Raw genomic sequence first — 24621 nt, forward strand, 5'->3', positions numbered from 1 at the left:
TGAGGAAAAGTGTCAATAATCAGTGACAGTCGACATTTGAAATCAAGTATGAATTATTCAATCGACGAAAAAATAGCCATAATTAAGTGGCATTATACGGGAAACAGTTTTAGAGCAGTATCTGAAATGTTTTCAGTTTATTTCCCCACCAAGCCCATTCCGCCCATTTCAACTATTAAACGTATTGTCATTAAGTTCGAGTCCAAAGGTACCGTAATAAATAATTGTAAATGTTCAACTCAGAATATCGAAAATAGAGCCGAAGAAAGAGAGAACAGAAATCTTAATATTCTACTGAGTGTGGAGGAAAACAAGATGGTTAGTACGAGGGTTCTGAGGCAAGAGGTAAATAAACATCATACAACGGTATTGCGCACTTTAAAAAAACACAAATATTATTCCTATAAATTCGAAAAACATCAAGAGCTGCAGGAAGGAGATGAAGAGCAAAGAATGGCATTTTGTTGTGAAATGATGGAAAGAGCAAATAATGATTTTAATTTTTTAAGAAATATTTGTTTTACCGATGAATGTACATTTACCCTCAACAATGAACCAAAAGTTCAGAATTGCCGGTATTAGAGCCAAGAAAATGAACATCGCTTTGTTCATAAGCAATAATCAAAAGAGTCTACAACAACTTTAGTTGACTCAAGAGTATAACACATATAACAAATAAAGACTCAATGTTGCCAACCAGTCAGATCCTTGTTTTATATCGGTTTGAAATGTCCTTATAAAATCACCTTAGTACAGGAATTATTTCAAGATGACTTTGATTGCCACTTAAAATTTTGCGATATCATGATGAAAATCCGCACTGGACGCGCAAAACACGTACCCTGAAAAGCTAAATGTTAGAGTGTAAGCAGGTATATTTAGTAATAGGATAATAGGTTCATTTCTTACTGAGGACAATTTAAATGCCACTCGATATCTGAATTTGCTGGAAAATCAGATAGGAAATATAAGGAAACATGCTAATGCTAATGTTCATCAAATATGGTTTCAACAAGATGGCCTCTTCTCAGTTTGGAGTTAATGTAAAAAGATTCTTAGATACGAGTTTTTTAAATTATTGGATTTGCATAAGAGATGAAATTAAATGGCCAGCAAGAAGCTCCCATCTTACACCCCTAGAATACTTTCTCTGGAGGCATTTAAAAACTAAAGTTTTTGCTACAAGGCCTAAAAATATTAACGTATTACAAGGCAGAATTAGAGCAGAATGCGAAGTGATAACTCCAGATATGTTAGAAAACATAGAAAATGCTTTTTACTAGAATTTGGCATAGTGTCAAACCGTTTAAGGAGGCTATTTTCAACATTTGATTAAATAGGTTTATTGTTTAAATACTTTTTTTGGTATAATTTAGTTTATTTTTTTATGGGTCAGTATTTGAAAGTTTTATTTATCAAAAATTTTACATAATAATTTTTTAAACCATTATTAAAGTATCTTTTAATCTGTAGAAGTTAGGTATAGCATACGTTACATGAAGTTGTGGTAAAATTTTGCGTAAAATTGTAAAATGCATAAAAAATATACCATTTTATTAAAAAAAAAGGTAACTTGGGTCTCTACTACTGTTGTGACGCATTTATGTATATGCAAAGTTATCTTCTTAATGTAGATCTGAAAGAGATCTGTATTTTTTATTTGCGACACTTTTTCATAAAAGAACGGTTCTCGAATTTTGAAGGGGGTCTGGAACGTTTTGAACATCCGGTATAACAAATACAAAACAAATAATATATCGGCGTCACCAATTGGATTTGGAAGCCCATTAAGTACAAAAAAACTGAATGTTTTAGTACAAAGATGCAGAGACATACACAATCCACTTGTGCTTTATGAATTTATCCTAAGAGTTTAATTAAGTCAAACAAGTCAAGAACATGGCCTAGGACTAAATACAATCAAAGCTAAATGCATGCTCATTAGCAGAACACAACAACCTCCGATTCAATTGACATTAAACAACCAAAATATAGTGCAAGTAAACATACATATACCTCAGTCAACAGAAAATGAGATCAGTCAAGATCAAGTAAAAAAATGAGAATACGAATTAAAAAAGCACGAAACGCCTTCGACAACATGAAAAAGTGCCTCACAAGCAAAATCTCAATGGAACTAAAATTATAATTGATCAAGGGTTATTTTTTCCACGTTTTGTTCTATGAAACTAGCTTGAAAAAATTACAATCCCTTTAGCTGTGATATCTTGCCGAATTCTTCGAATATCCTGGACTGACCACATCATCAATGTAGAAGTAATGCAGATAATAGGAAAAAGCAAAGAAATAAACTTCATACGGAAGCTTCAATACTTCGACATATCATAAGGGTACCAGGAAGAATATGACATTCATAGATGCACAACTTACGATAGAACTGTTCAGAGGTGCCGTAAACAAAGTCAAACTACGTCTGAAACGGATAAGGCAAAGGACGAAGAAGTTTAGTCTATATTTGGTTATAAGTTTATGGATTTAATTCTTACCTGCAAACTTAAGGCTATGGCCAACTCCACAATCGTTTCATCATCTGCATCCGGCGGTATATCCAACAATGGTGAAAATCCGACCGCCCCGCCCAATAAAGCTTCCAACGGGTTTAAACCGGCCGCCCCGCCGTGTTCTAGTAAATCGATGGCCGCTACCATGTCGACGTCGAAACCGCCGGCGGCCACCGGGGGCGGCGGCGCTTGTGGCGTCGCCTCGTTTTGCGTGGGCGGCGTAGGGGCGGCCGCTTGATCCACACTCGAGGACGATTTGCTAGGCGGGGGACTGTCGCAACGGACCGGCGACGGAATGTAGACTTTGCGCCGTTTCACTCTCGGTTTTAGTACTTTACATAGGCCTTGCTTCGCGCTAAATGCAATGGTGGAGTCGGTACAGAGTAACAGCTGTAGATATAGAGCGACGCAGATGTTGCTGTAGGACTCCGAGGTTTGGAAGGCGTGGATTATTTCGATTAGGGCGTGAATTACTTGTTCGGTATATCTAAGTTAGGAAAAAGGGATTCTGATGACTAAAATTTGAAGATTTTGCACTCTTTTAATGATAATAATAATCAACTTTCTTTATTTTAAACAAAGGTAAACATACATAAAATTACATTTCGCAAAAAAAAAAAATTAAGTTAAAATTGGACATATCTAAATCAGCAAAACTGCAGGGCGACCTCGATCTTGCATAAAAACCCACAGCGACGCCTACTCTATCCTACCTGTCTTTTCGGAAAAATGAAAAATCTGGTACCAAAGTCATATCAGAACTTATTCTATTGTTGAACCTATGTCAAGTGACACATTTTTTCTCAGTGTCAGCCTTTTGTGGGTCCGAAGGATGGAAACGAAGAATTTTTATAAAATTAGTGTTTTCATACGTAATTGTACATTTTAGGGCTCAAAAAAATTGTCAAAAATAGCTTTTTTGCGAATTTTCAAAGGATATCATTCCCTTAGATCTGCTCATATTTCGTTATAACCCGATATTTTCGTGATGTAAGGGATGACAACAAGACGCTGGTATAATTAGTTCAATATTAAAAAAAAAATATTTTTGCTGAAAAAAATCCTGGAGGTACCCGAAAAATGAAAAATCCTATACTTTGAAGGTCAATATCTCGACTTCTAGGGGCACTATCGTGAAAATTCCAACGGTTTTTTCTTAATTTCGTTCTTCTGATCTCACAGAGACCATTCGCAAGGTCGTATCTCATGTATTATCCGAGATTTCGCATTTTTAGAGCCCATTTTAGGGCTCAAAAAAATCGTAAAAAATTGCATTTTTGCAAATTTTTTCAAACTGCTCTCATTACCTTAGTACTGCTCATATCCCGTTATAACCCGATATTTTCGTGATGTACGGGATGAGAATAAGACGCTGGTATAATTAGTTCAATATCGAAAAAAAAATATTTTGCTAAAAAAAAACCATGTCTGGAGGTAACCGAAAAATGAAAAATCCCATACTTTGAGACTTATACTAGACACACTTTAAAAATAAGCGAAGAATTATTAAACTGCAATAAAAAAATACAATTTTAAATTGATACTGGGGAGATTAAAGAACTGAGTCCGAATAACCGGCCAAAAAAGTCAAAATTTAGCCTCTTTGTAACTTACATACTATTGATTAGATTTATACTATAAATTTAGGTACAAAACTTTTAAAAGACAAATGAAAACCAGAAAAATATTTAAAATTCGATCGAACTTACTTCAATCCAGGTACCACAACCGGAGCCAAAGCTGGAATCTCCGGATTCAACTGGTGCAACATCCACAAAACGTCCATCAGCTGCAACAAGAGATGCCCCGATTCCTTTTTCTTGTCCTTTTCCCCATTTTCTGGAGAGTCCAGAGGATCGTCCACGGTCACATCCTGAATTGACGCGTGACTGTCGGCGAACTTGATAAGGTTTTGAGGCCTCGATACCGCTATGCCGCGTACTATTAATACGAGCCGGTAATAAGACTCCGCGTCCAAGTCCGTTGCTCCTTGTGAATCTGTAAGATTTTGTTTAGAACCTTTGCGAGAAGGTTTCCTAACGTTTCTCCTACCTTTTTTCTCAGTCATTGCCGCTAATTCGCTCAAAACATGCTCCAAAAGTGCCTGGTCCTTATAGCTATGATACTGAGCCTTGGTGGGGTGCAACGTCAACATTAAGGCTTTAGAATGCACTTGGATCGAAGCCGGTGTGGGCAGAGTCAACAACCGAGTGGCTAAAAACAAGAATTTTGGAAAATATGTGTTTTTTTTGTAACTAATATGAGAAAATTCCGGGTTCGTTTGAGAAATTTTGCAGAAAACAAGCCTATGATCTAAAATACTAAAGGTTGTTAAATAAAAAAAATATTGGATAAACTTTCAAGGACTAGACTTTGGATCGATGACAAAAGGAAGAAAAAAGAAAAGGCAATTTAAATGAAGGAAAACAAAGGAAGGAGGAGAAGAAGGTAAAAATATGGAAAGTGAGTGCTGAGATGGAGACTTAATAGAGGTGACTGTTTCAGGAATCTTCTCAAAGAGGAGCCGAATGGCACTAACCAACTTGATAGAGTGGCAGGGATTTAACTAGAGTTCAGTAAAGTTTACGTATTATATATATTCAGTTTAAGAGCCACCTGTTTTATCCCGATTTATATTTTTATATCCGAACAAGAAGATTCTGAAGATCAACAAAATAGGAAATTACTAAAAGCACAAGCCTGAAAAAAAATCTCACTTGGAAGAACAGAGAGGGAAAATAATTAACAATAAAATAAATATTAACCCTTTGGACAAACATGCTATTAAATTACAGGCTTCAGTGTAAGAGCACCTTAAAACTCATGGAGTTGCCATTACACCAAAAGTCCCTTATCTAACTTAGAAAGTTAGGTTATCTTTAAAAAAAAACTTTCTAACAATTTAGGTGAAATTATATTAAAAGAAAAGTTAGTTAATAGTCAAATTTATTATGTTACAAACCACACACAAAAAAAGGCCTGAAAGCAGTATATCTCCAAGATATTAAGTACGTATAAGCATTGGTGGTTAAAATTTAACTTTATCCTTAAATATATTTATATAAAATTATATGCATATATGTAGAGTATTATAAACCCAGATGCTAAATGAAAATCCTAGGACTTACTAATGGAATTGGCCTTTTTTCTGGAATACAAAACTGGTCACTGAGCAAAGAACCATCAAAAAGTTGGGATATAATTACACCACTTAAAATCCTGAATTATTGCAGTATGGTTTTTGTTATGCGCTATACCCAAAAAGATTATTTTTTTGAACTTTTCATTGAAGTAAAATTGGCAAAAGTACCAAGAACTCAACCTTCTTTAAAGTCTTGTTCTTCAAGACTAGAGGTCAAAGATTTTAGTGAGGTTTTAGTGGGGACATGAGTGACAAAAATGAGCTGGTACATGGCTAGGATATCACTTTTGTTATCAGTGAAATAAAAACAATAAAAAAATATTATTAATTAATAAAGTGATAAAATAATAGACTGATAATATTTGCAGTTTCATCATAAGGGTTGATAACTTTAGTATCAGATTATTCAAAAATTGCATATTAAAATTCTGAAAGCCAGTATGTCTTTGCCAAGATTTTGCGCTTATTTTATTCTCTCATTTTTGATGTATCAACAAGATTTCACTCACGCCTCTGCAAATGTTCCATTAGAATTAGAAATAAGAATTACATGTTCCAAAGTATACTTAAGAAATAAAAACTTTTGCGTTTTTGCACCTCCACATCTAAGTTAAGTAAAGTTAAGAGTAATTTGTGGTTTTACAATCAAAGATTTTGCTCACCAATTTTCAGTGCGACAGGCTTCAGTTTGGTGAATTTCTCCTCGTTGGCGTAAACGTACAGTGAACTGTCCAAGCTTCTAAAAACGTCCATGGCGAGGCGCTCCAGTTTAGAGAGTTGCTGAGAGGCCCCCGTTTGACCGTCGGAGTCGTTACTTAATCCCAACGTGTTACCTGAGGCGCTTCCGTTGGAGGAGTTCGCGTTCGAGTTGGCTCCCTCGTCCGTATCCTCTGGCCAACCGAATGTGTCTTTGGTTTTACCATACACTTTTACGCAATCTATCATTGTCATTAGTTCTGGGTCCTGCGGAATCAATATATTTTGTAGTTTTTAATAAATTACTGCCTCTGAGAGGTTTATATTATATAAAATAGTATTATATCAATTTTGTAAGTCAATTAAAAGTATTTTATTATTATTATAAGCTCAGATTGTTTGACTGATTAATTCATTGACCCCAATCTAATAACCATCAATTTATAGTCAAAGTATAAATCTTCCGGGAAAAACACTTGAACAACCTTCATTGTTAGTTCTTACCTGACAAGGTCCAAAAAGTATCGTTAATTTCTTATCGGCCTGAAGACTCTCTTCTCGCGAGAACGGAACATCGTACCAGCGGCTCCTCGTAACCGCGGTCGATATTATCCGACCAAAAATCTGAAAATGGCAGCGAATTATTGTAATTGTCGCGATGTTAAATTCAAGAGCATTAAAAGATTAAAAAAGATAATAATTCAGCCTACAACATTATTAATAAACCAATCTCTTCATTGCCATAAATTTTCATTAAGCCTTTGATATCGCTAAGGGTCTAATGAAGACTACAACAATTATCAACCAATATCTCAACTGCCCAACCCTTCTACAGTTCTTGAACGCATACTAAAAAATCAAACCATTTTGAATTTAACAGAGTATTTCCTTAGCCATTGATCACTTTACGAACAACATTTTTTTAGACCACACAAAGGCCTTTGATTGTGTCTGATCTATTATTTTAATCAATGTGTCTCTAACACCAATATTTAAGATATGGTTTTAAGGGTCTGTTTTGGGCCCCACTTCTTCCTGATCTATATATGTAAACGATCAATTTCATTTTCTGGTTGGCAAAAACCCGGGTTTTTGAAAATTCATCATTGAGGTTTTTGGACATGTGACATTTTACAGACCCTCAAATTAAACATCCTAGAAAAAGTTGTATTTCCTCACACCGTTTTAAAACACCGGTTATTAAAGGAAAGAAAAGGACTTATGCCTCAAACTCCGAATAACACACAATGGAATTAAAATAATAATATACAAATCTTGAAACCTATCAAGCAGGTATTAAAAAAAATTAAGGAAGTGATGCAGCCATTCCATTTTATTTGTTTTTTAACCGATCCAAAAATTCTAACCGCCTGCTTATGAGTATGAAGAAAGTGCAGAGAAATGGTAAGTAAATTTTGTGAGGGCTTTTTACAAGGTTATTTATTATTGAGAATACAAGATCAAGATTTATACCCTAGTTCTGTGTTTTCACAGTCAATTATTAAGACAAAACTAGCACATAAAGCTTATTATAGGTGCTAAATTTAATGCCCCAGAAAAGGGAAAAAAATTGTCAAAATAATAAAACTTTCGCTATTTAAAAATGCCAAAGATTAAATTTTTATTTTTTTAGTTATTTACTTGACAAGGAAAGTTTATTTTTGTTAGTATATCAGAAAAGGTTTCTTTTAATCTTTACTTTTGTACCTATTAAAGCTAAGAAGGCTGTTTTTTCTTAGTGTTTTTTTATTTTGGTTAATAAAGCTAATTAAACACTGGTTGTCCCTAAATTGTTGAAATTGTAAATTATTAAAAACATATTAAATTGTGAAAAACTTTAGCTGAAAAACTTTTGATTAAAAATGTGCAATATCGAATAACCCACTAGAGTCGGAATATTATGAGAAAATGCCAGTAACCTGAGATGCGCCAAAATCCATTTCGTACCATATAAATCGACACTTGGATGCGCGAATGTTGACGCCTGTTGATGTCTCTGGCATTTTCTCATAATATTCCGACTCTAGTAGCTAAAATTCATAATCTGGGTATGTCTTATTTAACTAATAAATATTGGTTAAATAAAAACAGTCCTCCATTGGCTGAAGCTTATACTGAAACAAAAAACCGCCATCAATTCATTAATGAAACAAATATACTATGAATGTACGAATTATCTTTTAGGGTTAATTTTTGTGTCATCACAATAATATTTTCTACATTTACGAACTGTCATAAAGCCAATCAAACTATTCTTAAGGATACTTTAAATAAATTTTAAAATTACTTAGAAATATACACAGATGGATCAAAAACTGCGGATGGTACAGGTTGTGCCTTTATTATTCAGAAAATTAATATTAAAAGAAAATACAAGTGTGAGATATAAGAGTGATATATTTCACCGAGTTGGTTTTTTAATATTTTTTAAGGGAGTGAACTAATCCTTTTCTATGATGTCAGTATTGATGCTGATTTTGTAAAGTTCATTTGCATCCGTGGATTTTTGAAATGGGTTTTTGTGTATGCCAACCCTGGTGTCAAAACTATTCTATTTGCTGATCACATAGCATTTTACATAAATTACCATACTTGAAAACCTTGACTCAGTTTTTGGCAAATCGTTCCTTTTTAAATAATTCAAAATCTCAAAGCATAAATTTGACTCTACGTAAAAAACACAGATGCTGTACAGCCATTACTTCTCCAATGCAGTTTGGAAGCCAAGTTTGTTGGTTTATTCTAGACGCAGGATTAAATTGGCAGATACATCTTCTTAACCGTTCAAAAAAAACTATCCGCAGCTTTTTCTTTTAAAAAATCTTGCTCAGGTGACTCCTAGGGAAACACTTCTTACAGCGTATCATACATAGCAACTTCCTTATATCAAGGTAGGTAACCAGAAACGGATCTAGATATTTGGGTGTATACCAGCCAGAATAAGGGCTCTTAACTAAATCCACCTAATCGAAAACCATGTTATTTCATTTCAGTCTTAAAAATCAAAGCAGTTTTACAATCAGAATGTGAAACAAGAACTGTATTCTGACTTACTAAGTACAAATCTTGCATATTATTTTATGAATTATCAATATTATCTTACTTCAATATACGAGGGTGCCTTCTGAGGGTCCTGAGTGCCGACCAAAACCCGAATTCCGCACATCACCAGGTTGGGATCGTTGTTTGTCACTTCCAGTTGGAATTGGGCCTTGTTACAGACCACGTATAGTCCGGTTGAGTTTAGCCTGAAATGGAAATTATAAAGAAATTGATGCAATCTACCTAGAGAAAACAACCAACTACTAGTTATAAATATTTGTATTTTAAAAATCTCTATTTTTACAACCATAGAAATAACTACAGTTAGCTATAAATCCTGACACAATCACTGTCTGGCATGCATCCCTGTATTTTATATCCTACAAACACTTACCGATGCTTTAATTGGGCCGCATTGTAAATTTGAAGCAAATCGTTCCCGCCAAACTCGACATCGTTCATCGGCGTGCAATGCTCAAAAAAGTCAACGGGAAACACGGGGGTGCTCGAGGTCTTGCCCGCTTTAATCGGCTTCTTTTTCTTCGGTTTTAGTGAGGTACCTGGCCGTTCTCATTATATTAGTTTACGATTAAAATAAATTCAATTTGGTTCTTACCGACTGGCACGGTCGCTTGTATACTGCCGGACATCCAGAACCCAGTTTGATCCATATTGGCGATGAACATCTTCAAACTGCCGTCCTCGCATAACAGAATTAACGTGGTTCTTTGTTCGCTTCCGGAATTGTGCCTTATAGCCACCATGTCGGTTATTTTCGACTTAGACGGCACTACCTGTGAAAAAAACCCGCAGAACTTTAATAACAGTTCTCAGAAGTAACTGTTTTGCTTTTACTTTAATCTCTTGTATCAAAATCGAATCTGGTTTAATCATCAACACCACCGGTTGATTGCTGGACTGCATGGCGCAGCAAATCAAACCGGGATGATTGGGAATCTCAGTCCATTGGCACAACGGCTGCGGATTCGGGCTTCTTGTGCTGTTGCTCTTCGGGTTTGAACCGTTCGGCGGTGCCGAGGTTTGCGGTATGGTTATAGGAAACACTAAAATATTTATTTTATCATAAAAATAACCAGAGGAATTTTAATATTCCAGTTACCCGTGGATAAGCAGTTGCTTTTCGGTACAATAGGGGATATGAAACTTTTGCCTTGGGCGTAACTGTAAAATAGTAGCCTTAGGGTGTGGGAGTAGTGGATCGATACTCCGCCGCCCGCCACATGACCGTTGACATCTGTCACGTCCAAGTGGAAGACCTAGAAACAGTAGAATAATTTTAAAAGACTCTTGTTATACGTAAAATTATAAAACCAAAACAAAATATTGGTTCTGAAAATATCAATAAGATTACAATATCAACCAAAGTACTAATAAAGTTCCTGGATTTTAAAAGACGGGTTTTATGTTTGGGTTATATCCTGGGATGTATTTTTTAATGGTTAAACTAATAGCAGTATTCTTATTTGTTATTAGGTGATTTTAGGATTCGCTTAGTTCTTCTAATCTATTGGTATGTTTGATATATAAATACTTCAAATTATGGTTATGATCTCTGAAAATAGACTTTTTTTTAACAAAATGGGTATAAATTTACATTGCTCTCAATGTTAGGAGGTTATAAAGTTCGAAATAATAAGAAAACTATGCGCTAGGGAAAATGATATTCCAAAATACAAGCAATAATAGAATGATCTGCTAAAATGATTTAGGATAGCAGCCTAAAGTCAAAATCTATAACTTTGAGCAGTCTTAGGCTAGACTCCGCCTTTTTGATTTACATTTGTAATATTTTTGCAATTAATGTAGGATTTTTTTTAATAAAAGGTGATTTAATATTATTAATATATATATATTATAATGTCCAACATCCCAAAGCCAAAGGTTTGACCAATCAGTGATAAGAACTGCAGTCCCTTTATCCCTGTGGAAGATTTTATAAGATCCGACCATAATCTAACTCCCTCGAATCTAATCTAAAGTACTAATTAATTGTTTTTAGTTTATAAGTTTAGTTGGATATAGATCCAAATAAAACTCTAAGCCTTTTCAATTTTTCCTTTATACCTTTAAACTACTTTAGAAATATTTTCACTTTAAAAATGTGCTAGGTGCTGCGATCTATGCTTATTCAGTCTAGTCCCCGAATTAAGACGTTTAAAAGTATCTCTGCTAGAAAAGATACATAGACGTTTCATTAGATATATGGCCTATAGAGCATCAGAAGGATCTAGAATTTTTAAGCAAATTTTAATGTAATTGATTCTGCTTAGATTTGAAATACGCGAATAAATAAATCTTGGCATATGGTTTCTCAAGTTTCTTGTATGCAATTGACTTTCATGTGCCTGCATGATAAGGCGTGTATAGAACTGTTTGATGTTCCGTTCCTCTTCAATCATAACATCTTTACATATGTTTCTAAAGCATATAGAAAGACCAAGGTACTTACTAGATTAATTTTAATTACCTATTTACATACTTTATTTAACTGTGTCATTACCCAGAGTCTCAGGGTAATTGTTATGTTTTCTATCACTTAACTTTAATTTATATTTAGGCAGTAAAGAACACTGATATCTTTAAGTCTCCTCAGGAGTTCCAGAATCCAGAAGGTCGTATCATCGGCAGACCTTCAGTTGGACAATTTTGTGCCGTCATTATTGATGCAAATCAATCGCCAGGGAAAGTAATTTCTTTAATATGTGTTTAAATGTTATAATTAATCATCTATTAAATATATACTATTCACCTGCAAGTCTAACTTGCTTACAACCCACAAAAGAACCACTCAGACATTTTTTGCCTTTTTTCTGGATGGTTACATTATTAACAGAAAAACGAGATAAAACTGGAAGAAATAAATTCAAATAAATGTCCAGTTTTTTCCAGGCAGCTGACCTCATATAAGAACCATGGATCTCTTTCCTTTTTCGTATAGGAATACATCAGCTTTAGTGTTTTTAGATTTTGGTAAGGTTTTTGACACCTTGGACCACCGACTGCTAAGTAAAAAACTATGAATATCGACGTTCCATTTAAGGATTATTTATCAGGACGATAATACAACAAGTACAAATTGGGACAAGAACTTTAAATTCCCTGCTGCTGTCTAAAGGGGTGGTGCTTCTCTTAATTTATACATTTGACATGAAACATCTTGGAGATCGTTGTGAAATGCAAAGATACGCAATTTCGTAATAGCTCTAATCTTAAAGATGCAATTGATGCGACAAGTCAATGAATGAATCTTTTCAAAATGTTTAGTTATGCATCAAGAAACGGCATAAAAATAAATCCATCTAAGTCGGCAGTGATGTTTTTTGGTCCGAACACAATTTTGAACTTCTTTCTTCGTTCTTTCTCACAGCCTCTATGCAAACAGAGTTTATGGACCATGTCTTGATTTGCAGTCAAAGAATCGCTTGCAAAGAATTAAAAACTTATGTATCCGTCTAATTTTTAATCTTGACATTAGAGATCATGTTTCGCATTTGTTGGTTAATCTTAATTGGTTAAATATGGAGCAATCAATTAAGGGTGAACATAGCTTGCTTCTTGCATAAGCTTTTATAATCAGGTCGTCCGATATACATACGTTCGCAAAAAGTGTATTTTTAGATCTGCAACGCATAGTCTCGAAACTCGATATAATAACCTAATATATTTATCAGTATTCTCTTATATTGGACCTAGTCTATTTAATACTTTAAAGTTTTGCCACTTCTTAATTTTTCTTCTTCTTTTCCACTTCTCGTTTTTTCCTGTTTCCTAGTTTTGTCTGGGTACCTTATTGTCATTATTTTTGTTAATTTTTCTTAAGTTTACTACTAAGTCTTTTTTTTTTCTTTTTTAAATTGGTAATTGTTGCCAGTCTTTCAGGAACAAAATTACTAATAATAAATCATTTAAATTTAACTTTATTTTATTTTGTACATGTAGGTTAGTAATGACTTGTAATATGATTACTATATGCTGGGTTAATCAAACAGAGATGCGGCCCTTCGCCAAGGTTAAAATAAAGACGTTAATTAATATTATTATTATCATTATGTTGAAACAATAAACCTTCCTCTAAGGAAGGACCACATATTTTGTATCCCGGCTCTCAGAACTCCAGTTTATTTCATGATCGCGGGCAAAATTTCGTAATTTGATGATTTAAAATACACAATATTGTGACAAGTTATGGAGAAGTTATATAAATAATAATGAAAATTATGATTGACAGAAACAATTCAAATTCTTGACGTTTAAAAACGTAAACGACGTAAGACGTAACCCCTAACAACACCTTTTATCCGAAACAACCGGTCATTCAAAAACTAAATCAATCTCTTCTTACCTACAAATGGATAAGGAACATCACGAACTTATTGAAGAAATAAGATCGAATAAAAAGAATGATATGATGAAGCCAAACAATTCATTTCAATTCTTCAACTAATTCAAATAACAATTATTATAAATGTGTTTTTAATAAATATTATTAATTTTTTTGTTTATATAAGAGATTTGTTAATATAAATTTGTTTTAATTGTTATTTGAGTAATTTTCTCCCTAAATTACACTCGTAAAAATTTTAAGATAATTTTGCATTCAAGCGTATATTCTTTGAGAAACAACTTTCGGTCATATCGTCAAAATATGAAAACGAACTCATGTTCTTTTTAGAAAAACACGCCTTCATGCAAAATTACCAAACCATGTAAGAAAACTACATTGTTTAGAACTGAAAAAGCTAAGTTATTCCCAGCTTACCTCTAAAGTATTTGTCACATAAAAGCTTCCAAACTTAGTGGAACTTTCCTCGTTTAGCACCTCGGTATAAATATGCCCCGGTGACGACATCAGCATAATATGATAAATCCCGTCCTCGTACATAAAAGTACAGTCGCGTATCTTACCGCTCGGAACCTAAAAATTAATCCCATAATCATCGTTAAAACGAATTCAAATTAAACACTTACTAAGAAGTGATATTGCGGATTGGCCGCGTCCTTGCTCAAATCGAAAATTTTAACAAAATCAGCGGTCACCAGGGCCAGTTCGACTTGCGAGCCAGGCAACCAAAGGGCTTTAATAATAAAATTCCCAGTTTCCAGTTGAGGGTGCAGTACCAAATGATCGGTCACTTGGCCGTTAGTATTGAACGTTAACACGTGGCAGTCTTTCAAACCGCAGACGGCTAAAAAATCTTCGTTGCACAGGTTAGACGTCATAGAGAGCACTGAAATAATAAAACCCGGTATTTATATGTTACCTTTACGGGAGCCAAATAATCCGCCGTTGACGTTCCGAACGCCGTTATATAAAGTACAATCAATAAAAAGCGTTATATGGCTTTTTATATTGACAGTACCTGTTATAAAAACGCTGTCGGGGAGTTGATCCGTGGGAGGTGCCTGAAAAACTGACTTACCTGTGAAAGGTATCGGGGCAGAGCTGAGTCTGTTTAAAGTCAACTTTCTCGTAGCTGAGTCGGCTTGTTTCAGTAGGGCGGACAGTTGGAGGACCGTTATTTTGCCCTTTTCGTGTGAAACCGCCAGGTGTTGTCGTTTACCTGTTAAAATAATTTAGCTGTTAGTTAAAATGTACAATGAAATATGTAATTGGAAAATTAATAAAGATAATATTCAAGGTTTAACATATTAAGTTTTATTTAGTTATTGCTTATAGTAACTGTACCTAATGTTTGCGTTTTTGCTCGTTAAGTGTTCTTATTATTATAAAATAATTATCATTTTAAAAAAATTGCTAGAATCTAGCCAAAGGAAAAATCTGTTAAAAGTCACAATAATTAATATGGACAACAACCCAAAAAAAGAATATATTGACAAAAGTAGCTCCGAGATATCAGTCAATATCTACTCCTCATGTATTTTTTGCCTGGTACTGTTTTCAGTAAGGCTTTTGACTTTATAAACCATACATGCTTTTAGCTAAAATGAGCTTCTTTGGTTTTTCAGTGAATGTTTGCAAATATTTCCAAAGTTATACTCAACTAAGGATACAGATTGTAGAACTTGATGGAGCAAGATTTGAGCATGTTTGTTACTGGTTATGAAGTTCCCAAGGTTAAGATCCTTAAACCCTTATTATTTAGCGTCTACACTAGAGAACTTTATGCAGATGATATACCTCCTTAAAAGCAGAAAATTAATGAGGACTTAGATTCAATATTTAAATAACCAAGGCAGCGTGAGATGATTTTGAATGCTGATTAGAGCACGTACTTACTCATAGGTTCTAATTTTAGTATTATTACTATTAATTTTAGTACTTTAAATATTCAGCAATTCATGCTTCAGCAAAGAATCTCAGAATCAAGAAGCCATTTTGGATGAGGTCTTAAACTTTCAAGTACAAGTCAATAAAAATCATCCTGCATTTGTGCTTTACTTAAAAGTTTGCATCAATTTAAATATAATATTCCCAAAAATATCATATTAATGCTTGTGGAAGCTCTTGTTTGGTCATATCTAGATTACTACTACATTGTTTTTTTACAAATACCTCACTCCTGAAGATCCAATTAACTTAAAATGCTTCTGTGATATTTGTTTTCAACGTACGATTTCACCACATTCCACCAACATATTTTCAAAATAAAATACTAAAATATAAACCGAGAGCAACTTTGCATTTTGGTCAGATTCTTTTATAGTTAGAAAAGATTTACACTGTCTTTTTTGAAAAGAATTTGAATCTAGAACTAAAGGTTTAAAAAACTCATTTGCCTATCAGGTTCAATTTTTGATAAACTCTGAAGTATTAAGCTGTAACATGGTCATGCTCACTTATCACTTTCAAGAAGAAGTACAAGGCTTTTTGTTAAATTCATATATACCATTATTGTAAGTAATTTTAAGTAATGAATTTAGCATTAACTAGTATTCTATTCGAACTACCAGTTAATACTGTATTTTTCAGGTAGAACATATTATGTGAATCTTACCTTTTATGTAATATTTTGTTGTTGCATAATAAATGTTTATTATTTATATACCTTGTGTTGTGGTCATACAGCACATAGCGACCCGCCTGATAATGTGAGCGGATAGAAGTTGCCTTATGGTCTGTCCCTGGTCTCCAGCATAAGACATCCTCACATTTTCAAAGGCTCCCTCCTGCGAACCCAACGTGGGCAACATCAGTAAATCCGTATGTAAATATTTCTTGTCCGGGCTGAACAGTTGCTCTAAAGCCTTTACGCCGCGCACGTGACAGCCTACGGGACTGTTCAGGTTACAGGTGGACTCGATGGCGGGGATCAAACCCTGTAGGAATTCTATAAACATTTTGTTAATAAAACTGGACAGATTAGCTTTAAAAAAAAAAAGAGTTACCTAGTAGGGAAGAGGTCACTTGGCTGTTCTTCAAATAATTCATTAAGAACTCTTTGGATTCGTCTAGTTTCTTTTTTTCGTGGTCCGCACGCTTCTCTTCAAACAGGATCTTGTCGGTGCTTATGGGACTACTAGCGCGACGTCTAAAATTAATAATTTATAGAAAGTTAATCAGTATTTTTCGCACTTCATTATAGGAGATACTAACTAGAAGTTACAGGGATGACCATAGCTATAGCAACTTTTAAAAATATTGAATATTTGGCTGCAACAAAACAATTTTAAATTAATAAATGGTTAAGTGCCTTTTCTGCTTAGTAACTTCCGCACACCTTCGTGGCACAGATTCAATTAATTTTTTAATACAGTAGTGGAAGAAAGTATGGAAACTTCTTAAGATGATGAATATATTTGGTTTCTGCCTATTATTGCATCCTGCACATATTTGGAATATAAGTTAAAGTTATATTTATTTATTTTTAAACAAAATTATTTTTGTTCAGATTTTTGCGGATTGAGATAAGGAATTTCCAAGTAAAAACAAAAAATAAATATGCAAATTTTTATTATTTTATATAAAAAAAATTATAAACATAATAAACTCTTTTTTTAGTATTTTGTAGAATATCTTTTAGCATTTAAGGCTGCCTGCCATTTTTTAGACATAAAGCCAACCAATTTTTGGGAACTTTCAAGGGGAATTTGCTACCATTCTAATTTTATGATATCAAACACTTGCTATTGATTTTATTGAAGTATCAGAATGGGTCCGAAATTAGATCTGGGGATTGAGAGTAGTGCAGTTATGATTTTCTAGTGAAACCCATCTTTTACTACCTTAGCAGAATGTTTCGAATCATTGTTCTGTTAAAAAATCCACCGCAATGGCATATCCTCTTTTGCAAATGCTAGCATTACATGTTTCAAAATTTCTTTGTATTAGAAGCGGTCCATTTTACCCTGCACTTGAATGATTGAACCTGTGCCAGATCGACAAAAACATCTCCAGAGCATTATATTCCGTCGTCCATACTTTACAGTAGGAATGTGGTCTTTTGGTTCAAATCGTGTACCTGCCGTACATATTTCCTGCTATCAGATCCAAACTGTGAACATTTTATATGTTCACTCGGCAGAACGGCATTCTATGTTTCTTGAGACCAAGTAAGATGAGCTTTTATATTTCTCTTTGATAAAAGCGACTGTTCCATAAAGACCTCCAACAAGTAGACGGTTTCTTATGGTTCTACTGATCACATTTCTATTATTTTCGTTTCAGCGCCTTTGGAAATATTTAAAGATTTTGCAATCAACGACCTTCTTCTTTCCATTTTAAATAAATGAACAACTTTTTGTTTTAAATCACATACAAAATATCAAGTGTCTTGATATGCTAAACTAAAAAAATTAATTCGTTAACACGATGTTTGCTCTGTAGGACCAAGACAGAATTCTTAAGAGATTTAATATAAATATTTGTTGAATTTTTAAACACAATAATTTGTACATCAGTGGCATTCCTACATCTTATTTAAAAGGTTCCTCAAAAAAAGTGTGGGTTTATGTTTGGGATCGTTATTGAGCTCAAAAATCTGCCTCAAAGATATAGATGGAAATATATGGAAGTAGTAGATGTTCTTCTATTCTATGGAGAGCCCCTAAAAGTGATGAATTTTTTGTTCAGCTTTGGCCATACGTCAAACATAAGAGACCCCGTTAATTCTAAATGAATTAAACTTTGATTCGTTGCTAAAAAACGACGCGTTTCCATTCGACAGTTTCTTCAGCAAAATGTAATCGCGCCATTATATTCTCTTTTGATAAGTGTTTTTTTCACTAATCATACATGTTTTTTTCACTAATAATGTCCTTATGGAACTTATGAAAAACTTTTTGTGTATGTTTGTTAAATTATAGTTTTTAAATGTTGGATAGGGTAAATTAATTAAGTTCTTGTTTATATTTTGTGTTATTGTTAATTTGGTAAAAATACATTATGTATTATGCTCGAAATAAATATCGTTAGAACTTCCACGAACAAATCCTAAACAATTTCAGTGGTTCTTTCTTATTTATTTCTATGTAGGGTTAAACTGTAACAATAGGAATCTTGAATGTATTAGAAATAAATAAATTTTGAATTTGGACTTGAGTAAGCTCTGCCGCGATATTGGACCAAGGCCACGGAGCGAGTCGGGCTGTCAGCTACTGAATGTATACAAATAGTCGCCGCTAATATTTTAAATGTGTATGAATTACGCTTCGAATTGCTTCCGCACCCACCGTATTTACCAGACCTGGACCCCAGCAACTACTGGTTATTCACAGACCCCAAAATAGAGGTTCAAGGGAAGAGAATTGGCTCCAATGAAAAAGTGATTGCCGAGACTGAAGCGTATTTTGAGGCAAAAATAAATCGTTTTATACTGCTGGAAAAGCATTATTATTGTGTTACTCTTGAAAGACTCTACGTTGACGAAAAAAATTGAATTTTACAAAAAAATTCAGTGTTTTACTGGAAGACCTTGCGTACCTATTGACGGATGTGTTAAGTTATATAACTTGTAAATTTTATTTAAATAAACAACAACAGACTAACTAACCTTAACGAGCTGGCTAACACATGCTGCTGTTGTTCCTCCTCTTTGGCGGCCTTCTGATGATGCCCCCCGCTACTATCCGGATTTTGCGCGGGACTTCTCTTCACCAACGCCTGACACGAGCCGTCCTCCTTCGCCCCGCAGTCGCAAAAGAAATTACCGTATTTCGCGTAAGTTACGTCGTGGCCCTTGTGGCACACTCTGGCACATATCGAGCAAACGCCCACGCCATCTAACATGCGACAAGTGTGACAATGATACCTAGAAAAGAGTACTCGGTTATTTAGGAATACGTGTTAATTTCGATACACCGAAGCCTGTATGTAGATCGTTAGGTTTCAATCAATTATTGACTATTAACAAGTTAAGAAAGTCCATGTAAATATTTTCACCCTCTGTTTCTACTTTAAATTTTTGAGCTTGTAGAGCCTCTCTATGTTATCGCGTTTCTTAACATGTCCAAAAATCGTGATTTATAAATATAAAATCGTTAATCGAACGGTCCTTTTTAAAATATTCAAAATGAATAATGAAAGAAAAATACCTTTACTGGTGAACCCAGTTTATTCGAAGGCATAGAGGTCAGATAAGTACACTAGGCAGATAGAGTTAAATATGGTGGAAGACTTTCATGGCTTGGGAATGTTTTTCTGCATTATTTATAAATTTAAGTATATTTATACCGGGATATTTTAAGAGATATTCCGAAGATAATTCGCCTTTAATTCACACCTTTTTTAGAAGACGCTCCGCTTTTTTGTTTGTCATCGCAATTTCCCCAGCTAAATTAAATAGACAATCTTTGGGTACCTACCGATAGAAACATTTGACATCATATGAAAACCTTGACAAATTGTATACAAGTATTTATAACTTACACCTCCGTCAAAGATGTCTATGTTGTCTAAATATGCATGACCCTTACTATAAAACTTCCACGTTCATAGGAATTTTTTGACTTAAAATCAATCCAGGATACCCTCTTTAAATTATGACATACAATTGAGTAGAAATTGTATAGTTATTAATAAAGAATAAATTTATATTTTTTAGTAGGCTGCGGATAGAGAAACAAGCCGCTTTATTGTGTACAATAAAAAATGTAAAGTATTATACATAATAAATAAAAAAATAAAATTAACTATAACTTACCAATGCTGATTCATAAATTCTTTTAAAGTCACTGTAAATGTGCACAATTTGTTGCAAAGCGAGTCCTCGTCCGAATCCTCGCCACTGTCATCGTCCTCGTTCGACTCTTCTTGCCAATCTAATTCTAGGTCCAGTGGACTCTCGTGCTCCCATTGGGGAGACACAGACCTACGAATGGTTTTTATAGAAATGCATGTATAACCTTATTAGCCTAGTGAAATTTGAAATTATTTAAGAGTTAATTGAGGCAAACGACGTAAAACTTAGTATAAACATTTTACCTCGGTGGCGGTTCAGTAATAGACAAAACCACGTCGCTCAAATAATCCAAAACGCAAGAGGCGGCGTTCAACATGCTGCTGTTCTTCATTAAATCGGGACTGTTGGAGATTTTCTCGCTAATTTCCGGGTTTTTTACGTATTTTACGCATAATTCGACCCACTGTGCGGCGGCAGGGAATAAATCAGCGTGACCCCGTCCGGTACCGGCGTCGGCCAGCATCACCATCACTTCCATTAGCTCGGTGAAACCGACACCTTCGAGGGCCGGGCTCAGGATGTGATTTCCGAGGGGTATGAGGGCCTTGAGGATGGTGATCGAGACGTCTTCTGCAACGTTGCTTGTCTAAAATAGGGCGATAGGAAATTACTGATCAAAACCTAGAGGAAGTTGGCAGCCAAAAATAACATATATTTATTTGTTTATCTCGCACCAAAGACAGGGTCTTTTCGTTAAATAATCCACAACATTTAGTTTTTATATCTTTTGGTAAATATTTTTTATTGCTGATGATTTATTATCGCTGTTTATAAAAGGTATTCCAATAAGAGGTTCGAATGTTTTTATTTGCCATTATTCTTATCTCAAACCATGTTTATGTTATACGGTTTTTATTTCATTCCTTATTTCACCACATATCGGCGAATTCGTGATTACTTTGTTGTACGCAATCGTCTCTCAGAAGTAACCATTTGCAAAATAGTGCATAAGTTCGAAACTACCGGATCGGTGCAAGACATGAAAACAAAAGAATGGGAACGTCCAGCTCGTTCAGTTGAGAATATTGAAGCTGTTCGTGAAAGTGTAACTGAAAATTCACATGTCTGTTAAAAGGCGTTCGCAAAATTTGGGCACTAGCAGGTCTACATCCTTACAAGACTCAACTTATTCAACTTACACAAGAGCTAAAGCCAACCGATTATGAACAACGCCGTACTTTTTGCAGTTGGATCCTAAAGAGCAAAACAGAGGACAATCATTTTTGCAATAAAATATTGCACCCGGGGCTATGAAAATCCTAAGCAAATCCACGAAAAGCCAATGCATGTTCAACGTGTCACAGTTTGGTGTGGTTTTGGGGTTGGGGGAATCATTGGACCATTTTTTTTTTTGAAAATGAAGACGAACAAGCTACTACGGTAAACAGAGAGCGATATCAAATGATGATTGATTGATGGTTTTTTATGGAATGAGATAATGGACATGAATTTAGAGAATATGTGGTTCCAGTCTTGCAGATGAGAGTCAATTTTTATTCCTAGGAAATTTTTTGACTTATTTATAACTGGTTCATTTCTAAATTAAGAATTAATAATAATTTGGGTATTTGTTGGAAGGCCGGTACCGTAAGCTAAAGAATGGAACATAATTGATTTGTGCCTAACCAATGTATAATTTTTATTATGTCTTATTCCACCTCTTCGCATGTATCACCATTTGTGTAGTAAACCGTATCATCTGCAAATGACCCAATTTTGACATTTAGATCACGTTTTAGTAGGTCATTTATGTAGATTACTAATAATATTAAAACGATTATATTTGTGGGACCCCGAAGTTTTTTTGACTAAATTCATTTCCTCTTTGTACCAATTGCGTTCTTTGGTATAAGTAGCTTTATATTAATTCAAGCGCAATTCCCCGGATTCCGATACTTTTTAGCTTTCGCAAAAGCTCTCCATGACACACAGTGTTCAAAGCCATTGCTAAGTCTATAAATACTGCAGCCCTTTTTTTAGATGCGTCAATTAATTGGTATATTTCCTCTGACAGGCAAGCAATTTCGTCGTTTCCGAAATCCAAATTATTTGGGTGACAAGGTATTGTATTTAGTAATAAAGCCAATACGAGGGCGTTTTCATTTCAACAAAATTTTCGCAAGTTTGATATTAAATTTGATCGGTAAATTTTAACTATATATGTTTGCCTTTTTTTAAATATAGGTTTTACGATTATTGATATAAGTGGATTTTTACGGTTATTTTGTGAAAACCTGCATCAATTTTAAGTGATTTTATTCTGTCAATTAATTCTGTATTTGTTATTGGTTTAAGGTAGATGAATTCGGTAGATAGATATCAGTGGAATTTTCGGTTGCTCTACCTTTTCTAATAATCCATTAGCCATTTTTTCTCCAACCGTCATATGACAATATATTTTAATTTCTGTTGGTGTTCGATTTTTGGTATTTATTGTTGCATTCATTTATTATTTGCCACATTTTTTTGTTGTTATTTATAATCTTTTTATAGTGTTGAGCTTTTATTTCATTTATAAGTTTACTAAGTTGATTTCTATGTTTCTTATATTGTCCATAATATTGTAAATTTGGGAGTTCAGTATTATATAATAATTATTCTCCACTATTTTGTTTTAAATATGTAGTAGTTAATGTATGTTTGCTAAAAGTTGTTTTATTCTCTTGGTTTATATTTTATATGAATATTTTCAGTATAATTGGTAATGGTCGGATACTTTGGAGTCAAGAAGCAACGAAACAATTTTTATGTGATTAATTTCGTTTGTTTTTTCGAAGTTATGATTAATGCATGTTTTGGAATCATTAAAAGTACGATTTAATTTTCTTCCTGCAATTAAATTAAATAGTCATTGCTTATTTCCGTATTTTCAAAGATTTTAATATTTATGTCTCCTATTACTAATTCAATGACTTTATGTGTGTCTTGTGAAAACTATTAAACGAACATCATATATCGAAGAAGAAAATTGATTAAAAAAAAGGTTATAATTTTACCTGTTTTACTATATAGCTTGTCAGGGCTTGCAACAACTGACTATTTTCCTGCACCAAAGACTTTTTATCCTCGTTACCTTCCATGGCGACATACAGTTCTTTCTCTTCGGAACCAGTGGCGTTTTTCGGTTTCAAAACCGACTCACTACAAAAAAAAACACCCCAAGAGTGAACTTCATCAAGCATTTGCTTAACTTTGGGATATTACCTGGTAGCCTCGGCATCTGTGGGCCCCAAAATGATCTGCCTGAGCCACCTTTGCAGTTTCTCGCTCTCCACTTGGGCCAGTTTGCCCATGCTCGAGCACAAATAGTTCAAACTGGGATCGGTCGAGCTCTTCTCTGCCGCTTGGAACAGTTTGTTGAAGAAGTGAAGGACCCTGGTGCTGTATTGTTGGGACATGCGCGGACTCGATACGGACATTAGCACTTTTACTAGGTCTTTTTCGCCTAAAAACAATACGAAATTTTACCATTTTATTCGGGTTTAAACTTTGGGCAGACATACAGGCTGTTACTAAATGGTATATAATAATAATGAATCATACGTATCGTAATAATTTAGAGTATCATATAATTTATACATATGGGCCATATAAAGGGAAAATAAAAGAGGGCCCAACATAAAGCTTTGTGAAACTCCTTTGTTCACCGGTAAATAATAGGATTTCTTAGTTAAATCGTCACGCGCTGGAGAAAACACAAGAAATAATGTAATTTTGCGAGAAGCAAATTATGATCTACGGTCAAATGCCTTGCAAAAATTCAGAAGCCCCAAGCATGTAACACTATGATTTTTTTGATTTAATCTAATGTCGTTGGATTAAAAAGACACATAGTGGTACTAAAATTTTTGCGGAAACCAGATTGGCGACTAGGAATAATGAAGAATTTACCTAAACATGACCGCATTTGTTTCACAAATATGCTTTTCTAAAATCTTAGACATTACTGATAAAGTACTTATAGCCCTTAGATCTTTGAATTCTTTTAAATCATTGACTTCTGGTAGAGGAAAGATAATAGTTTTTTTCCAAAGGTCAGGAAAAACGTTTTCATGAATAC

The 24621-nt window shown here is 34.2% G+C and overlaps 1 protein-coding gene across 1 annotated transcript in view; it reads right to left on the minus strand.

Annotated features, from left to right (window-relative positions):
• LOC126735845 (E3 ubiquitin-protein ligase UBR4) overlaps window positions 1-24621 on the minus strand; it is an 86898-nt gene that overhangs the window by 35651 nt on the left and 26626 nt on the right. The window contains 19 exon segments of the mRNA XM_050439928.1: window positions 2508-3009; window positions 4232-4520; window positions 4575-4736; window positions 6327-6627; window positions 6865-6984; window positions 9464-9608; window positions 9797-9962; window positions 10019-10196; window positions 10258-10466; window positions 10523-10679; window positions 14183-14338; window positions 14392-14651; window positions 14844-14984; window positions 16431-16712; window positions 16771-16913; window positions 19374-19631; window positions 20523-20690; window positions 20804-21147; window positions 23558-24006. Coding sequence (XP_050295885.1) covers window positions 2508-3009; window positions 4232-4520; window positions 4575-4736; window positions 6327-6627; window positions 6865-6984; window positions 9464-9608; window positions 9797-9962; window positions 10019-10196; window positions 10258-10466; window positions 10523-10679; window positions 14183-14338; window positions 14392-14651; window positions 14844-14984; window positions 16431-16712; window positions 16771-16913; window positions 19374-19631; window positions 20523-20690; window positions 20804-21147; window positions 23558-24006 — 4430 coding nt within the window.

This window comes from Anthonomus grandis, chromosome 5 (assembly GCF_022605725.1).
Source record: "Anthonomus grandis grandis chromosome 5, icAntGran1.3, whole genome shotgun sequence".
Classification (NCBI taxonomy): Eukaryota; Metazoa; Arthropoda; class Insecta; order Coleoptera; family Curculionidae; genus Anthonomus; species Anthonomus grandis.